Raw genomic sequence first — 12332 nt, 5'->3', positions numbered from 1 at the left:
GTTGCACAAATGGCAGGTATAAGAGCCTATGATATGAGCTTCACAGAATGTGTTCATGCTAATGGGCATTCTATTAAATTTTAAGCTTGATTCAAAGCGTCAAAGTCATTATCCTATCAGACTAGATACTATGTCTTAAGAACAGCCTTTACTACAGAGATGACATTACATGATGTCAGTGGAATGATTGTCAAGGAGACAATAATGTCACAGTTACGCCATAGCACAGGTGTGTAAGACATTCGAAAATGATTATGTTGTTCACAATCAACAGTCTTTATTTTGTGAAAGTGCATGAATGCCACAATTTTTCTTTTATTCATTCATGGTATGTGGACAACATTTAATGTTCACATTGAGTTACACAGAGGAAAGCTGAGAATCAACCACAGTTCTGCGGGTCTGAAGTCATATATACGACAGACTGGGTGAACATGGCAGATCTCCTTCCCTAAAAGGCACTCGTGAACCAGATGGGAGTTTGTGACAAACAACAATGATTGTTATCAGAATAGCTTCTAATTCCAGAGTTTGCTTTCATTGAAAACAAATTTCACCATTTGCCATGATGGGATACAGGACCATATCCCCAGACCATCAACCTAGGTTTCTTTACTACCAGTCGAGTCACATTAACAGCAGGACACCATCTCCCCATGACTTCAAGTTACTTAGGACAGTCAGAAAGATTCAACAAAATTCTGGAGAGCAACTTGTGCAGAAACAAACTGGTGCCAACCAAAAGAACATAAGAACCAATGCAGGAGTAGGCCATCTGGCCCATCGAGCCTGCTCCGCTATTCAATATGATCATGGCTGATCTTTTCATGGATTCAGTTCAACTTACCCACCTACTCACCATAAAGCTTAATTCCTTTACTTTACAAAAATCTATTTATCTTTGCCTTAAAAACACTCAACGAGGTAGCCTCAACTGGGCAGGGAATTCAACAGATTCAGAGCCCTTTGGGTGAAGAAGTTCCCCCTCAATTCTGTCCTAAATCTGCTCCCTCTTATTTTGAGACTGTGCCCCCTGGTTCTAGTTTCACCCACCAGTGGAAATAAAAGATTTAACTCCCAGACTCATGATGGAACACAGAAAGAGTCAAGAATCTGGTGAGGTTACCTACAGTGGCAAAGAGAAAATGCTTCACATGGCCAAGAAGAAGCAATGGTGAACAAGTCACTGGAGGCTTGTAAGGAACAAAAGAGTCGGTAAGTCTCTGTTATCATTCCCTGCTGTTGAAGGAATGGCCAGACCAAAACCCCAGCCAGTTGGCTCAGAACTGCTTCTCACACTCATTGATCATTGATGAGTGTATGAAAAAAGACTAGATATTCCAGCTTCTCTTTCAGACAATGCATTAGAAAGCATATACCAGGGGTTCTTCTGTATTGTGAAGTGTACAGCCAGAGTTCAATCAGAGGTTTAGTGACAAGAGATCTCAAAAGAAATTGAGGATTCCTACAGGGATCTATGAATCAAGAAGAGCAAGGAATCAATATACAGACGATGCCAACAGTGACACAACATAGAAAAGGGTCATATAGATGACTGACATGAATGAGGCAACTTCAGAACTAATAATCCAAGAATGTAAGCATTCATTATCCCAGCTGCACTACTGAAGCTGACTGTTGGGAACCTAGCAGTCAGGAGTCAGGCACCAATCGGAAAGCTTGCACTGATTTAATAAGTATACTTTTGGCATGGTGAAGGGGCCATCGAACTCGATGAAAGAATTTGTCTGACAACAGACAGCGGACATTTCATGTTACAACCCAAAGGCATCCAGGAGACCTGCCATTTCAGGTTACCCAGCAGATGAAGAGGATGCACTCAGGTGACATAACTGACAGACCTGTCTCCTCCATTTATTTCAACCCCTTTTGAAAGCCAGCTGCAGGTCTGCATTATGGACACATATCTGTATGTGTTGTGTCTGGAGTGTCAGGTAATTGGCAGTCCGCAGAGGCCGTTTTAAATTATCTGTCTCAGAGGGAGTGGGAGCACTTTACGTTGACAGAACTTAAACCCCCACTAGAGTGGAGTTCTGCTTCTGCTGCAAAATGCAGTCTGATTTTTAAAAAATCAAATTAAAGGAACATTGGAATGGCAGAACACATTAAAATATATTCTATGCTGGTCATTGTCATGCAACAAGGGAAGAGCAAAATTAAGTTGAAACTTTATTGCTGGAACAGCACAGCAGGTCAGGCAGCATCCAGGGAACAGCTGCTGCAAAATGCAGTCTGATTTTTAAAAAATCAAATTAAAGGAACATTGGAATGGCAGAATACATTAAAATATATTCTATGCTGGTCATTGTCATGCAACAAGGGAAGAGCAAAATTAAATGGAACTGAACATACCATTCAGTGGAAGGTAACAAGTCAGAGGGTAAACAGCTCAAATTCTGTCTCTCAGTCTCACTCATCCTTCCCGCCCTCCTTTAGTTAATCCACAGCCTGACAAAACTCAGCATTAACTTGAGATCAGTTCCTGCTTTCCTTTCCCAACCTCTCCCACTGGTTTGAATGTTGGTGGAAAGTTGGCATGTTGGCATTGGGCTTTTAAAGCCACATGATTGAAAATGAGAGCATTAATAACTGGATCTCTTTTGTGAGATAGCTTCACATCCAGCTGTTTGGTTGTTTGTATTTGAAGTGATTAGATTAGATTAGATTAGATTAGATTACTTACAGTGTGGAAACAGGCCCTTCGGCCCAACAAGTCCACACCGCCCCGCCGAAGCGCAACCCACCCCTACCCCTACATTTACCCCTTACCTAACACTACAGGCAATTTAGCATGGCCAATTCACCTAACCTGCACATCTTTGGGCTGTGGGAGGAAACCGGAGCACCCGGAGGAAACCCACGCAGACACGGGGAGAACGTGCAAACTCCACACAGTCAGTCGCCTGAGGCGGGAATTGAACCCGGGTCTCTGGCGCTCTGAGGCAGCAGTGCTAACCACTGTGCCACCGTGCCGCCCACAAAGTGTTTTGATCTTAAAATGCAAAGGGGCAGATGTTGCTGGAGCAAAGAATATTATGGTGCAACTATGTCAGAGAGGTAGGAAATGTTCGAAAGAAAATGAGATTGACATTTTAAAAATCTCTTGAAGGAAGTTACAACACAAAGGAACATAACTCCATTTTTGAACTGCTTACTTTCTGAATCTTTTTCCTAAAAAAGAGAGGTTGTTTGTTGCTCATTAACAATTATCATATTGATAGATAGGCACTTATTAAGTATTATGCTCATTTGGCAAGAGTTCAAATGAGGTTTACCAAGAGTGTAATATTTCCCAAGTCTCTAAGGAACTTAGTTTATGTCTGCTTGAAATGGGGACCGGGGGGAGGGGGGGGCGGGAAAGCAGAAACCTTGCCAGAATCCCTCTTCTGAAACCTTGCTAATCTTCCAAAATCACAGAATCTCAGTATAAACAGACAGCACTCCACTTTCTGGGCCCCCTTCAGTGATCCAACCATGTCACAGATCAAATCAGAGCTTCAGGCCCTAAGGCACAAATGCTAAATCCCTATTGAACACACAAGATGGGAACCACTGAGATAAACTCTGAAACATTGGAATAAAGCTGGTGAGGCACACCATCATCTCAAAATGTCACAGTACCATTCATCTCTGTCAGCGTCGCAGTTACAGTGGTACTTGGTATCCAAGCAGTTCTCCTCCAATCCGCAGGCACATTTCTGAATGCCTGGCGATGAACCTCCCCAGTAAGTTTGCTTCTCATTGGTCCTCCCAATCCACCAGGTCAATGGGGTGCCACCTGAAAGAAAATACAAATATAACTCTATAACCTGTAGAACGTCAAAGCAAATTTTAGATTTTATGGATTTGGGATAATCTAAGCTTTAGTGGACAACCATAGAAACTTGGAGTAGGTCATTCTGAACTTCAAGCCTACTCCACTATTCAATTTGATTATGGCTCTGTTTCTTTACCATGTTCTTGCTTTCTTCCTCTACCCCTGATGCCATTAATATCTGAACATTTATCTATCTCTTCCTTAAATAAATTCAAGACTTAGCCTCCACAACCTTCTGTGGTAGAGAATTCACAGGTTCACTACCCTTTGAGCGAAGAAAAATGTTTTCATCTCACTCCTAAATGTATCACTCGATATCCTGATACCATGATTCCTGTTTCTCGAATCACCAGGTGGGGGAAACATCCTCCCTGCATCCAGTCTGTTCATCCCTGATAGAATTTTGTATCGTTCAATCAGCTTGCTTCTCATCCTTCTAAACTCTTGTGGATAAAGGTCCAGTTGAACCAATCTCTCCTCAATGACAGCTTGATTTAAAGAGTGGTATCATAGCTCATTTATCTTTTTTGCCTCTAAACACACTGTGCAAAGTGTGCTTTGTATTTTTAATCTTTTACAAACATAAACTTTCTTCAAGCATGAAGTGCAGAACCACTTATGATTTTTTATAGGCAATTACAAGAAACTGGAATAGTGCCAGACAGTGAAAATTAAAAACAAAATTGTTGTGATTATATGATCTCTTTATTGTACCAACAAATATAAAGAAATGAGTGTTAAGAGCATTATGTTTGAAAGCACCACTTTATGATGTTTGCTCCAAGATTTTGCACAACTTGTCATCATTAAAAAATAATTAAAATGTGATTTATCATAACTAAGGAAGCAGTATTTGCATTGTCCCTGGGACTTCTTAATTACATTGAGTACAGAAACTGGCCATTTAAACAATTGGTTCAGTCATTGATTATATTCCATATGAATGTGTTCCCACTGTCATTATCTCCTCCTAACAGAATAATCTCATATTTCCATTTTCCTTGTCTTAGCTTCCCTTCAATATAAAACACCATTTTCTGGGTGAAGAAGACTTCACTTGAATTCCCTAATGGGTTTGTTAATAACTATTTCATCTTTCATGTCTCTAAGTTTGAACTCTGTCATCTATGGAAATGCAGAGGAACCTCAATTATCCTACATTCGATTATCCAAATTTCGGATTATCTGGATAAGATTGCAAAGTCCCAATTCTTGTTTAAACTGTGTTATCTGGCATTTAATTATCTGAACATTCGATTGTCCGAATAAAGTACTCCCAGCCTGAGGCATTTGGATAATCGAGGTTCTCCTATACCTCTATCTTTTCCCCTATCAAATCACTCAATCGACTATAAACACCGTTATAGCCGAGCGAAGAAACCATGCCTGTTCAGATTCTCAAGCTACTTAAAACCATTCAGTTCTGCTTTCATCCTTGTGAAACTTCTTGAATTTTCTCCAGTGCTTCTATATACATTTTGGAATACCACAACAAAAGATGTACAAATGTCTATAAGCAGGTATGAACTAAGGTTTAGTCCAAGATGACTGCTATTCAGACGGAATTCTTAGAAACGAACACAGTATTTTAGTTTGCATTTCTGTATGCTTTGTAAGTGAGGTTCACAATCCACAAGTGGTTTGAAAAGAAACACGCTTGTCTACACTTTCTATTGCTTCTCCAAAGAAATCAATAACATTGGACCAGCATGACCTTCAATTTTGAATCAGCATTCACTATTTGAAATGGTACCGTTGGCAAGATGAAACTTATTTTTATTTTATGAGGTTTGCACTGAGAACACCAAAACATGGCGAGCAATCATAACATTCAAGGACAGACAGCTCCAAGCGAGTTTGAGATCCAATCGCTGCTAAATTTAATCCTGTTTAGGAATTAGGGCAAGGCAAGGTTTTTAATAGAGAACAGTTATAGGCAGCTGGTGACTGACATAGTGAGGGAGAGCAGACAAAGGTGGGCATCCTGTGCTACTGAAAAGGCCAGTACAATTTCAACTCCGGGGAAGACCAAGGCCAGTTGTGTAGCTTGTGAGGGAGGGATAAGTGGAAGTTCTAGGAGTGAGTAGATGCAGCTAAATGTTGGGGCTCGAACTCAAAAGAATTCCCAAAAGCCATGCAACGGTGAGTGGGGGGTGGGGGGGGGGCATGTTCAGAAGAAGCCTGTGAATAATTAACACTTCTCATGTAAATGACAGTGGAAATTGAAAAGCTCACAAGCAGCATTTGTTTGGTGCAGTTCAGCAGGATCCCAAGGGCAGTGTTAGCTTAGTGAGGCTCGCTGTCTGTGAATTTGTATCCGTTGAGATTGGTTTCCAGAATCCGGGGAGTAGATAAAAACCACCAGAACAGGAGCAGTCATCGAAGTTGCCCTGGATGGAGTAGCCTTTTCCCTGCTATAGGAACGATGTTGTGAAACTTGAAAGGGTTCAGAAAAGATTTACAAGGATGTTGCCAGGATTGGAGGTTTTGAGCTATAGGGAGAGGCTGGATAGATGGGGCTGTTTGCCCTGGTGCGTTAGTGGCTGAGGAGTGACCTTACAGAGGTTTATAAAATCATGAGAAGCATGGATAGGGTGAAAGCCAAGGTCTTCTTCCCAGGGTAGGGGAGTCCAAAACTAGGGGGCATAGATTAAAGATGAGAGGGAAAAGATTTAGAAGGGACCTAAGGGACAATTTTTTCACACATAATGGGGTTTGTATGTGGATCGAGCTGCCAGAGGAAGTGGATACAATTACAACATTTAAAAGCATCTGGATAAGTACATAAATAGGAAGTGTTTAGAGGGATATGGGCTAAATGCTGGCAAATGGGACTAGTATAGCTTAAAATTTCTGGTCAACATGGACCAGTTGGACCGAAGGTTCTGTTTCTGTGTTATATAACTCTACAACTTGAAGAATTGGAATCAGACACAAAGTTTTGTTGATATTCGGAGATCCACAGTGACAGTAATATTGGGGTATTTCTGTGAAATTCATGGTATCTCTCTTCACAATATTTGCTACTTGATTTGCTCTGTGGGATGTTCAGGCATAGTTTATATGTTACCATTACTCACCTGAGCTTAATTTTAGTTGAACATTAGTAAATATATTACAGATAATTTGTGGATAATATTATTACTGTTCTAAATTTGAACAGTAAAGTTCATTGCAGCTTGTTCAAAACTTTGAATTCTTGTGGCCTTATTTTTTTCATCAGAGTTGGGCAATGTCCGTTAGCTCAGTTGACTGGACAGCAAACCAGGTTTGCAATGAGAATGATAAAAAGCAGCATGGGCGGCACGGTGGCACAGTGGTTAGCACTGTTGCCTCACAGCGCCAGAGATCCGGGTTCAATTCCCGCCTCAGGCGACTGACTGTGTGGAGTTTGCACGTTCTCCCCGTGTCTGCGTGGGTTTCCTCCGGGTGCTCCGGTTTCCTCCCACAGTCCAAAGATGTGCAGGGTCAGGTGAATTGGCCATGCTAAATTACCCGTAGTGTTAGGTAAGGGGTAAATATAGGGGTATGGGTGGGTTCGCTTCGGCGGGTCGGTGTGGACTTGTTGGGCCGAAGGGCCTGTTTCCACACTGTAATGTAATCTGTAATCTGATTCAATTCCTGCACTGCCTGAGGTTACCAAGAAGGATTCTCCCTCTCAACCTCTCCCCTCTCTTGATTCTTGGTGACCCTCAGGTGGAATCACCACGAGTCATCGCACTTTAATGGGAGAACAGCCCTATAGTCATTAGGACAATGGCAACTTTACCTTTTACCTGGGTTCTTTCATTTGTCACTTTTAAAGATAAGAGTTTTTCGTCTCTAGCCAGATCATAACTTGGATTTAATGATCTGGACCAAGATTTCTATTGTATGACTGTTATGCAAAGTTGACAAGTTCACAACGGGGCCCTTTGGAGATGAGGTAATTATGGAGGTGACAGAAATTATGTGGCAGGTAACCATCCAAAATTCTGTTTGAATGGACTATGTTGTATATCTGTCATACTGTATGTTGGTAAGGGAAGAAATAGAGGCATATATAAGTAGAAGGGCCTAATGCATATTTATGGCCACACTTCTAAAAATCAGGCAGCCCTGAATACAAATAACACAGGAAAATGTTTTCCAGAAGATGTGGTTCACATCAGTCCTAACTGGTAAATCTTGTAGCTTGCCAGCAAGAAATGATCTTTTAAGGGTAAAAAAATAATGTGAATATTGTTTCAGGAAGAAGAGAAATGCACTGGCCAGTTTGACTGATGGACTATAAGTCATTTCTGGCTCTCTCTTGATATTGTCCCCTTGCCACATCAATTGCTCAGCTCTCTTCGCATTTTCTGAAGCTCCCTCTGTGCTGACCACACCACCCCCAGCCTAATATACTATTCACTGACTTTCCCTGTGTCACACACCACAACAGCAGGTACTATTTCAAGGCTGCAGCATCTAGCAATATTGTAACTCATAGATTAGATGATGGTTTCCATTGTTTCCTTTCTCATCTGATTCTCATAAAGGAAAATCTGCTGAGGCAGAACATGCATTCAATATCGTTCTGCAGTTCTCCATATAAAATGTAAAATTGAGCTCTTTTCGCTCTGTCCCTGGTGGCTAACTGACAATAGAAACACAACAAATCTACTGCAGTAACTGCGCTTATATCAGGGATTTATTTGGTCTTTATGTGTAAATGTCGTGAAGCACATTTTGATGACAATTTTGAAAGAGTTATTTCTTGCCCTTTGTTTTGTGAAACTTCTTTAGCCTGCCTCCTGGCAATAATTTAGTATTGTTTATTTTGTTTTTTTACTGTCAAGGCTATCTCCAGAGAAAGAGCAGGTGTGAGTTGAAAGAAGAAAATCTACAATGTCTTCACGTTTTCTCCTATTTTATGTGATCAAAAAGGGTCAACTGAATGCTTGCTGGACATTCAGCTTCTGGCCAGTAGCTATCACTCAAACATTGTTGAGAGAAATAACAGAACTGAATATCTCACTGCTGTTTATTGAGCTTGCTGAGCTCTTTTTAGCCAATCGATTTTCTACATTGTGACAGGAATTCACTGAAGAAGTAGTCGTTTGCTGTCAAGCGGTTTAGAAAGTTCTGGAGTGGCTTTCTTTGTGTAGAATTTTCAGCTCTTGAAAACTGATAGGGAAGGTGGTGAGGAGGAAACATCATCTGGCGGGTTGGCTTTAGGGAGACAGAGTTGAGAGTGTGTTGCTAGAAAAGCACAGCAGGTCGGGCAGCATGCGAGGAGCAGGAAAATCGACGTTTTGGGCTGGAGGCCTTCTCAGGAGGGCTCATTAGGGAAGTGCTCACTGCATTCCTACAATCACAGGAAATAATTTCGGGTTGGCAAGGCCGAATATTAACCCTTTCCACCACACTATTAACTGAGTGTTATCAACCAGACTGGACCCTCTCAAAATATGAAGCAGTGGGTCTTAGTCCAAAGCCCCCTGTCCCATGATCCCGAATGCCAAGCACCTTTTCCGGTGGTGATCATCCATCCTGGATGTTTGGGTAATGTTGTTCCTGCAGCAGTCTCAAACTCCAACGTGGTGTTGCCACGCTCTAAAGCTGACAGCAATCCAAGGTTGGTAAGTGGTCAGGACTTTCTGCTCCGGGACCCTAATTCCACTCGAACGCTAAAGCTGACAGCAATCCAAGGTTGGTAAGTGGTCAGGACTTTTTGCTCCGGGACCCTAATTCCGCTCGAATGCTAGCTGGCAGCCAAAAAGCTGCCTGATTGCTGGATGATCAGGCAGGCTTTCTCACCTTGGGTTGGTCATGTGTTTCTGTCCTGTCCATCTCCAGTTAGAGTCACAGACACAGTGATGTACAGCGCGGAAACAGATCCTTTAGTCCAACTCGTCCGTGCCGACCAGATATCCTAACCGAATCTAGTCCCATTTGCCAGCCCTTGGCCCATATCCCTCTAAACCCTTCCAATTCACCTACGCATCCAGATGCCTTTTAAATGTTGTAATTGTACCAGCCTCCACCACTTCCTCTGGCAGCTCATTCCATACACACACCACCCCTGTGTGAAAAGGTTGCCCCTGAGGTCCCTTTTAAATTTTTCCCCTCTCACCCCAAATCTATGCCCTCTCGTTGTGGACTCCAACATTCCAGGGAAAAGACTTTGTCTATTTACCCTATCCATGCCCCTTATATTTTTGTAAACCTCTATAAGGTCACCGAGGAGAAAGTGATGTCTGCAGATGCTGGAGATCAGAATTGAGACTGTGTTGCTGGGAAAGCACACCAGCTCAGGCATCCGAGAAGCAGGAGAATCGATGTTTGGGGAACACCACATTGGAGTTTGAGACTGCTGCAGGAACAACATTACCCAAACATCCAGAATGGATGATCACCACTGGAAACGGTGCTTGGCATTCGGGATCATGGGACAGGGGGCTTTGGACTAAGACCCACTGATGAATGGCTTATGCCTGAAACGTCGATTCTCCTGCTTCTCAGATGCTGCCTGACCGCTGTGCTTTTCCAGCACCACACTCTCAAATGTATGAGGTCACCCCTCAGCATCCGATGCTCCAGGGAAAACAGCCCCAGCCTATTCAGCCTCTCCCTGTAGCTCGAACCCTCCAACCCTGGCAACATCCTTGTAAATCTTTTCTGAACCCTTTCAGGTTTCGATGGGAGGGAGACCAGAATTGCACACAATATTCCCAAAGTGGCTTAACCAATATTCTGTACAGCCTCAACATGATCTCCCAACTCCTCTACCCAATGCCCTTTTCAATAAAAGAAAGTACACCAAACGCCTTCTTCACTATTCTATCTACATGCGATTCCACTATCAAGGAACTGTGAACCTGCACTCCAAGGACTTTTTGTTCAATGACACTCCCCAGGACCTTACCATTAAGTGTACAACTCCTGTATAAGTTGCCCTCTCAGATGGTTAGAGTCAACCACTAGAATGATTGAATCTCCACAGTGTGGAAGTGGGCCACTTGGCTCATTCTGTCCACAGTGACCCTCTGAAGAGCATCCCATCCAGACCCACCCCTCATCCCTCTAACTTTGCATTTACCATGGCCAATCCATCTAACCTGCACGTCCCTGGACACTGTGGGCAATTTAGCATGACCAATTCCCCTGAGAGTGTGCAAACTCCACACAGACAGTCGCCCGAGGGTGGAATTGAACCCAGGTTCCTGGCGCTAGGTAGCAGTGCTAACCCCTGAGCTACCGTGCCACGCATTGCTGTGAGTCTGAAGTCATGCGCAGGACACATGGACTAAGGAAGGCAGATTTCTTTGAAGGACTTTTGTGAACCAGATGGGTTTTTACAACCATCAATGATGTGGTCATCATCATGAAGACTTGCTTTAGACTCCAGGTTTATAAACAGATTTCAAATGCCTCCAGATGTCCAGGTGAGATTTGAACTCACATCCTCAGCATAAGCCAAAACCTCTGGGTAACCATTCCAGTAACACTGCCACTCCACCAACAGCTCTCAGTTTTACAGTTGGAGTTTTGTGCATGTATTTGCCAGGATTCAAAGACACTAGCTTGTTTGTGAACCTACAGGTTACTTCTCATTTCATCTTTCAATTAATCTGTTCTCCCGATAACAAACTGTAAGCCATTTGAAAATTAGAAACAAAAATCACATTTTTCTGATTATCAACTCAAACGCAATAAGCCAGATGATTGAAAAGAAAAGTCTATTGCATGAACCTGATGGACAGGCAACTCTGAACTGGATTAATCCATGCACTCCTCTCATGGTTCTGATACCATCACTCTCCATATGCTTTCTGATATTTTGCAGAAAAAAATGACTGAGCCAATTTTCTTTTTTTAATCTAAGCACAGTCTTCCCAGGTTTTAAACATTTCCAGCTACTTTGCATTTGATCCCATCATAACTCTAAAAGACATCTTCATTTGCTCCCTACTGACTGTAACATCGATGCTCATACAATCAGACTATCAAGTTACTTCCAGTAAAAAAAATGTGAAATATGGTTTTTGTACATTTTTCTCTTTGTCTGTGTCAGCACTGAAATGCCAGCTTCTATAAATGAAAGAGACTAAAAGGTTGCATTAATTTTCACAGTATTAGGCAAGAACTTTCGAAAACTGATTGGAGGTAGATGTTTGCAGTTAAAGGGACGGCTGGAAAATGGGAAGCCTTCAGAAATGAGATAACAAGAATCCAGAGAAACTATACTCCTGTCAGGGTGAAAGGAAAGGCTGGTAGGTATAGGGAATGCTGGATGACTAAAGAAATTGAGGAGAAAGTGAGGTCTGCAGATGCTGGAGATCAGAGCTGAAAATGTGTTGCTGGAAAAGCGCAGCAGATCAGGCAGCATCCAGGGAACAGGAGAATCGACGTTTCGGGCATAAGCCCTTCTTCAGGAAGGGCTTCCTGAAGAAGGGCTTATGCCCGAAACGTCGATTCTCCTGTTCCCTGGATGCTGCCTGATCTGCTGCGCTTTTCCAGCAACACATTT

At 42.5% G+C, this 12332-nt stretch overlaps 1 protein-coding gene across 3 annotated transcripts in view; it reads right to left on the bottom strand.

Moving 5' to 3' along the window:
• Positions 1-12332, bottom strand: part of LOC122551780 (contactin-associated protein-like 5) — a 1278965-nt gene that overhangs the window by 279238 nt on the left and 987395 nt on the right. For all 3 annotated transcript variants that reach the window (XM_043694245.1, XM_043694243.1, XM_043694244.1), the window contains one exon: positions 3643-3799. In XM_043694245.1, coding sequence (XP_043550180.1) covers positions 3643-3799 — 157 coding nt within the window. The remainder of the gene's footprint in view (positions 1-3642; positions 3800-12332) is intronic.

The sequence above is a fragment of the Chiloscyllium plagiosum genome, chromosome 7, assembly GCF_004010195.1.
Source record: "Chiloscyllium plagiosum isolate BGI_BamShark_2017 chromosome 7, ASM401019v2, whole genome shotgun sequence".
Lineage (NCBI taxonomy): Eukaryota > Metazoa > Chordata > Chondrichthyes > Orectolobiformes > Hemiscylliidae > Chiloscyllium > Chiloscyllium plagiosum.
This window is presented reverse-complemented; position numbering and strand designations above follow the sequence as displayed.